A 7,239-nucleotide genomic window follows, 5' to 3' on the forward strand; every position below is an offset into this window, starting at 1 on the left:
TAACCCGATTTCGATTCCGTTTGCTTTATATGATGGCACTAGGTGAGGGCTTCAAAACTTCTACACAGAATTTTGACCTTTGACTTCTTTGACCTTTGACCTTGATTTTTGACCTGTATTGTACATTGGCTATAAAATGCTACTCCTTCGCCATTTCTAACCCGATTTCGATTCCGTTTGCTTTATGTGATGGCACTAGGTGAGGGCTTCAAAACTTTTACACAGAATTTTGACCTTTGACTTCTTTGACCTTTGACCTTGATTTTTTACCTATATTGCACATTTTGCTACAAAATGCTACTTCCGGCGGGGACATATATTACGCACCGCGTAATTTCTACTTTTCCTTGTTGAAAGTGTAATCATTTTGTAATTTTTCAAAAGATCTGTATGAGGATATAGAATAGAAATATCATTCAATCTTTCAATTCTCCAGTGAAATTATAGATTTCTCAATGACAGAAATTGCACTATTTTTTCAGGGCTGTGCCCCTCATAAAATAGTACATTCCTGCCACCTTGGAATCCACAATTTCAACTAGAGGCTTTCAGTGCATGGTGCATAATTTGTTTATTATACTCTTATCATTCTCAAACCTACTTTTAAGGGACAATGCTGCTCTTCAACATAGCAAAGTCCACCATGAAGTTTCCATAGAAAGTTATCAGGAGATTTTGCTCCAGTGTGAAAACTCCTAGTAAGGCAATATGAATCGAGGGAGTTGTGAAACCACAAATACCAAATTTAATGAGAAACCACACCTCTTTCTTTGTCCACGGGAAGACCCTTGATATAGGGGATGTGGTTTATACACAGTAACAGCAAAATCTGTGTCCGCAAAAACAATCTATTCCCACCGGAGATCACCACTTCACTGCCACAATAGCGACAGGGCATTAACATTTATCGTTTGGTATCGTAATCAGAGAGAGGGAAAAATTGACAAAATTCGAGGATTTATTTGATGTATAGCATTCATTCATTATTGTGTTTAAGTTTACTAACTCTACTTTCTTTTTTTGCATAAAGCACTCATGATAACTTTCACCCATTTTTTGGTGACCTAGGGTACAGTGCTTAAAAATAGTTATAATACAACAAAACAGTGAATTTTTAGTTGGTACACTGCATCAAATATCACATTGATATTCTAAATGTTTGAGGCTGAGAATGGCAAGTTACCTTCCAGTTCTCACTGAGCTCCTGAGCCCTCTGTGGCATAATCACTCGTGGCAGTAAGAAATAATGCTTAGGTAACACTGAACTGACTTTGACTGTAATGAAATGAAACCGTTAGATGCATGTACTACGTGTATATATAATTGTAGGTTTTGCAGGTGTTGAAAAGTCTTATATTGTCTTGTTGGTCTAATAAACAGGCCAGAACTTGAGGGGAGCAATTGATACAGAACTGTAGATATGGTAACCTTTTGACATTTCACACCAGACACTGAGGCATATACTTTTTTGTGTGTGATATCTTGCACTCTGTTGGCCCGAAGCCTCTGCATCTAATCTCTTATTCTGGTGGCCCCACCCATGATATCACATCCCATCTTCAACACCTCGTGAATCACATTTCAGTCAGCCCTGCATCCAATCTTACAGTATCTTGGCAGTGCAGCCCAGATGAAGAGTTTCATGTTGGGTTATTTACTCTTACCACAAGACAGTTTTAAGCCTTAGTTGGCATGGATTCAAAGCCTCAACTGCCTGAGTGATCATATCTGACTTTGGTTTATTCCTGTTTTATTATTTTTTTTGTGTGTCTTTGTTGAGTGTATTTGCATGTTTGGTTTTGTCTGGTGTGGTTTATGTAATTGGATGTGAAGTAGATCCAAGCCAGAAACTTTCACTGAATCTCTGCCAGGTGAGAGCTGGGCACGTTTATCTGCCAGTGAGCTCGATGAACTCAGAAAAAGTAAAATGAGCGAAAACAATAACACGGATACAAGTGAAAAGAAAGTAAGCATATGCACCAAATCTGAGCAAAAAAAAAAAAAAAAAGCCAACAAAACTTTCATAGGTGGGATACTTTGTTTGAAAGCAGTTTGTTCCAAAGTCTTTCTGATGTGTAAATGTGGTATCACAATGGTGCATGAAAAATCTGAAGTCGTGACGCCTCTTGATATGGTAGTGAGGGAACAAAAGAGTCCCTTGAAATGTTGAAGAGTCTGCTTTGATTTTTGATGTTGTTGAAATTTTACCACACACTTGAGTTTTCTAAATTCAGCAACATTGCCCCTTTAATGGGGCATGAAACCCCAAAAGTACATTTGTGCATTGAGTGAATGCAGCAATAGTAGCAAATTGGGACAATCTGTTCAAAAAGTTGTGCATTTCTTGTACTCTATTAATGTTGCTGCATTCACTTGATCCAGATAAATATATTTGGGTTTCATTTTCCTTTATTATCATATTTTTAATGTCAATAATTATTTTTGCAAACAAGAGCAAAGAAATATGGAAGAAAAAAGAATATATGTACAACATACACTGAGAGCATGACAGACATACGGAGAGTAACCATCTACACTGTTCCATCCAACCCAACAGGAACTCTCTGAGACGAGCATCCGTGCCCCCCACAAGTGGCTAGCTGTAAGCGCTGACCGCCGAGTCAGTGTGTGGGCAGCTGATTGGTCAAAGGATCTCTGCGAGCTGACCGATTGGTTGACCTTTCCCGCTCCGGCCTATGCCCCCGATGGCACGCCAGTGGAGAAAGGAAGTGCTGTAAGTGTCGCGCCATGTTTCCTGCATATACAACTCTTTTTTTCCCCTTTTCTCTCTCTCTCGCCTGGACTTTATTCTGGTCTTCTGTAACATGTTTGTATTTAGTTTAGAATTGAAAGTGACCAGAATTATGGCAGGGAAGCTAATATCCCATTTCCACATCCTGGTAATTCCTGGAGACGTGTTTTGGATCCTGTAAGGCACCCATTTTTTTATTTTTTTCCTTCTTCGTCTTTTCACAGGGAGTTTCATTTCTCTCTTGTGTTTGTGATGGCGCGCAGCTTTTGCTCAAAGCAAGACTGGAATCCATATAAGAAAGAGAGAAAGAGAGAGATGTAGAGTGAGAGAGGGAGAGAGAAAGAAGAGATCAGAGTTTTTATCTTCCTTTTGCTTTTTGTAGCTTGGTTGCAGAAGCTGATAACCAAAATGAAAAAAAAAAAAAAAAATCTTGTTTGATCATCTGAAATAGCACAACCAGTATTTGTAAGCAACTGGTCAGGAATCATAGGTAATAATAATGATAGTAATGAGGAAATGACAATAATAGTAATAATGATGATGATGATAATGATGATGATGATGATGATAATGGTGATGATGATGATGATGATAATAATAATAATAATGATAATAATAATAATAATAATAATAATAGTAATAATAATAATAATAATGATAATGATAATGATAATAATAATAATGATAATAATGATAATAATAATAATAATAATAATAATGCATATGTATTCATTTTGTGATTCAAACTTTCTGTTCTGTACCCCTCAGGACCACTACCAGTTGCTACCCCCCAGCCAGGCCAGGTTCTCCCCATCGGACCCTAGCGTCATAGTGTACGCTGGATACGGGATGCAGAAGCAGCTGACGTTCTACAGCACGGCAAAGAGGAAGGTGAGGGAAGATGGAGTGGGAGTGGTGAAGGGGAGCAGGAGGGGTGAAAGACAGGGGGAGAGGAGGGGTGATGGGGGGGGGGGGGGGGGAGGGATGTGGTAGATGAATTGCAGTCCTATCCTGAAGAGAAAACAAACATAGTGGTATTGTCATTGATGTTAATCCGTTCTGTGTTCTATTCAGTTCCATGGCATTTTCTCCTGTGGCAGTAGCTCCCGTGAAATATCTGCACGTCAAGCCAAACATAAAATGTGTGCCTGACAGAAATGAGCATTAGCGAGTGTGTTTGATTACATACTCACACTTTCGCCCGATGCTGGTTTAGTTTATGGCTGGCTACTCTTCTCGTCAGCTGTCATGAAAGGGGCAAACTTTCTTAAACAATGTCTCGTGTCTCTTTCATATTCGCAAATTATATCATATTTTACAAATATTTGTTTTCTTCAAATATTGGGTGACACTTAAAGGAAGACTGCAGGGCAGGTTTTGAATATACACTCTCACTTCTACCCACCCCATGCAAGTACTATACCATAGAAAGTACTGGAATTTGATCATGGTGCCTTGACAACAGAAAGCTGAAGTCCCTGAATTAATTATGACTGTGGTTGTTTCATTTTTTTTTCTGTGGCATTATCTATTGTTTCAGGTGACAAGGACAGCAGCTTTGACCCACTGGGCATCCTCCCTTGACCTCAACCCCAGGGGTCATCTCATTGCTTTGTCCACTCAAGGTCAGTCTGCCTTCTCCCAACAAACCTCCATTTGCTACCTGTCTGCTTTCATCACTTTTTAGAATCAGTTCCAGAAGTTCAGCACTATTATGTTTAAGATGAGGCATAATTATGATTAATATGATTGTGTCATATCAGTAGTAATATCTACTAATATTCCTACTACTGTAAAAGTGGAAATTTTTGCGGTGTTGAAATATTTGCACATTTCGTGCAACCAGAAGCTAGCTCATAAATAAAAGCTCACAAATGTTTTTGCTTGTTATATGTACCACTATTACCGGTAAATGTCTTGATTCCCCAGAATTAAAAACATGCGAAATTCAAGACTTAAAAATGAAATGAATTTCAAAATGGACGATAAAAATTGAAATTGGAATTGAAATTGAAATCAGTGCAGAAGTTTGATGTGGCTTTTGTAGTTTGCCGCACAGCCTTCAAATGCAAAGACTTTGTTGGTTTGCTTTTCTCTTTAATAGTAGAATATGAAGTATTTGTCCCCTTTTCAACTTTATCCCCACCTTGCAGAACGTCTGCTGAAGATAATGGACTACCATGAATGCAGCTTTCAAGACTTTGCTGCCCACAGTGGCGCCGTCAACCTCGTGAGGTTCTCGAGAAGTGGAGACCAGTTGTTCTCTGTTTCGGGGACTGAGATTCTTCTCTGGGATGTGGCGGTCTGACCCGGGAAAGAAGAAAGGAACCCATATTGATGTTTTGGAAACAGCATGATACCTGTATGAAACCTCATCACCTTCTCTTTGTCTGTTTCGTGAGGTAATCTTTTTTGCTGCTGTCCCAAAGAATGGCCTACTATTGGAAGAAACCTTTTGACGTATGAATCAAAAATTTTCAGTTAAAAACAAAACCCACAGCATCATGGTACTCACAAAATTCTTTGAAAACTGGAAAAGCATTCTAAGAGCCAGACCTCCGCCAAGCAGCTGATTTTCACCCACACACGCATGTTGAAATTCACCCAGTTTCCCAGTATAAAAGCCTTTTGTTAACATCATCAGCTTCAAGTTGTGCTGCATCTAACCTAATCAGAGCATGCACTTTAGTGTGCGTATGCAAACCTTAAGTTATGTGCAGCTTGAAATCCCAAGTTCATTGACCCTATCCGCCAAAAGATGAAAATCCTTCAAAATTCATGAAAATTCCTTGATCACTACAATAAATGAATCATTTGTTAATTATGTCATTATCAGCTTTCCCTGTAACTTTCATCCAAATCCATTCACAACATTTTGAGTTATTTTGCACAAAGACAAACAAACAAAAACAAACAAACAAACAAACAAACAAACAAACAAACACTGGCATAAACATAACCTCCTTGGCGGAGGTAAATATCAGTGGATGATAATCCCTGTGCTAGGATTTGACCCGAATGCACACAAGTTTGTATTGATGCTCTGCTTCTAAGGACTTAAGCTGTTTTCCTGCTTAACCCTATCTGTACTACAGACTTTTGACAGTGTGTACAATGCTATGGGGTTTTCTGTACCAATTGGAGCACAAAGGGTTAAGATATGCTTCAAAAGTGAGCTTTGTCTTCATAATGGCCCACTCTTCCTCTGACTACATATTGACGTTTCCTTGTGCTTCAAAACAGAGGTAATTAAAACCACGAATGGCAGTTTATTTGCCCGTCCTCACTTGGGACTAGAGAGAGGTCGCTAACAATGAAATACTACTTTTAATGAGGTAAATCTGGCAGTCCTAAATTTCCCTTACTGTATCTAGCTGGTCTCATTTTTAGTTTGTTTGCAATGAGGTATCAGGTATAATGAGGTAAAATGGGCGTTCCTGGAAACCTTGTTGTAGCAAGGTTTCCCCTACAGTTTTCTTTCCTGCATAGCATACAGTCGTACCTCGTTTTGACGAGGCCTTAAAGACCTTGACTGGTACCTTATGGCCCCATTTGATCAAAAGATATAATTGATTATAAATTTCCTTACAACACTGGCTGCCATAGACTTATGATAGAAATCAACTATATAATCAATTATAACTCTTCATAAAACAGGGCCCAGGTTTCTCAGTACATCAGGGTATAAACCAACATGGAAATATAAAGAGTTACGACCAGCAAAATCACCTTTGTTATATAGAAGGTTTTGTTATCACCCACCGCATGTCTACTGAAGAATTGTGTCTGCAAAGATATGAATTGTGTACTTGACTCATTGTTTCTGCTTAAGAGAAATGACATTGCGTAGCAAAAAATAGACAAAATTTAATGAGGATTGTCAGTCTTCAGTAAAAAACAAGCATCAAACAGTTTCCCTGTATAGATCTGCCTAGAGGAGTACACAACTGCCATGCCTTGCTTGGAACATTTTCTATGGGTTCCCAGTGCCTTTAATTACCACTGCAAGGCCCATTATCAAACTTTTCCCGTTCCTTTCCTTGTATATTCCTTTATTTGGATGAAACCCTAATTTCAAACATCACTTGATTTCTCTTATGGTCAGAAATCCTCTTACAGGACGTGGGCGCCGAGATAGACAGCAAAGCCATTATATTCAGAGATGATGGGAAGCCGGGGCAAGAGCTTGTTTTTGGTGTTGTCTATTTTAAAGGAATCATACAGTTTTGGTTGAGACCTAATTTCAGATTTCTAACATTTTGTGGTGAGATAATGAGAAACCTCTTATGAAATATGAAAGAGCATGTATTTCTATGAGGAATTCAACATTCATTTGATGAAAATTGGTTTTGAAATGGCTGAGATATCCAAAAAAGAGCGATTCTAATAAAGTGTGGGACCACACTTTATTACGATCGCTTTGTTTTACTTTTTTTTTTTTGGATGTTTCAGTCATTCCAAACCCGATTTTCATCAAATAAACTTTC

At 38.5% G+C, this 7,239-nt stretch overlaps 1 protein-coding gene across 1 annotated transcript in view; it reads left to right on the plus strand.

Annotated features, from left to right (window-relative positions):
• The window catches only part of LOC139710345 (WD repeat-containing protein 90-like), a 65,258-nt gene extending 59,855 nt beyond the window's left edge, over nucleotides 1–5,403 (plus strand). Inside the window, exons 36-39 of the mRNA XM_071622267.1 lie at nucleotides 2,558–2,734; nucleotides 3,521–3,643; nucleotides 4,293–4,377; nucleotides 4,906–5,403. Coding sequence (XP_071478368.1) covers nucleotides 2,558–2,734; nucleotides 3,521–3,643; nucleotides 4,293–4,377; nucleotides 4,906–5,060 — 540 coding nt within the window. The 3' untranslated portion in view covers nucleotides 5,061–5,403. The remainder of the gene's footprint in view (nucleotides 1–2,557; nucleotides 2,735–3,520; nucleotides 3,644–4,292; nucleotides 4,378–4,905) is intronic.
• The last annotated feature ends 1,836 nt before the right edge of the window (nucleotides 5,404–7,239 follow it).

The sequence above is a fragment of the Diadema antillarum genome, unplaced genomic scaffold (genome assembly GCF_040938485.1).
Source record: "Diadema antillarum isolate AM-2024a unplaced genomic scaffold, OU_Dant_1.0 seq00001523_RagTag, whole genome shotgun sequence".
Classification (NCBI taxonomy): domain Eukaryota; kingdom Metazoa; phylum Echinodermata; class Echinoidea; order Diadematoida; family Diadematidae; genus Diadema; species Diadema antillarum.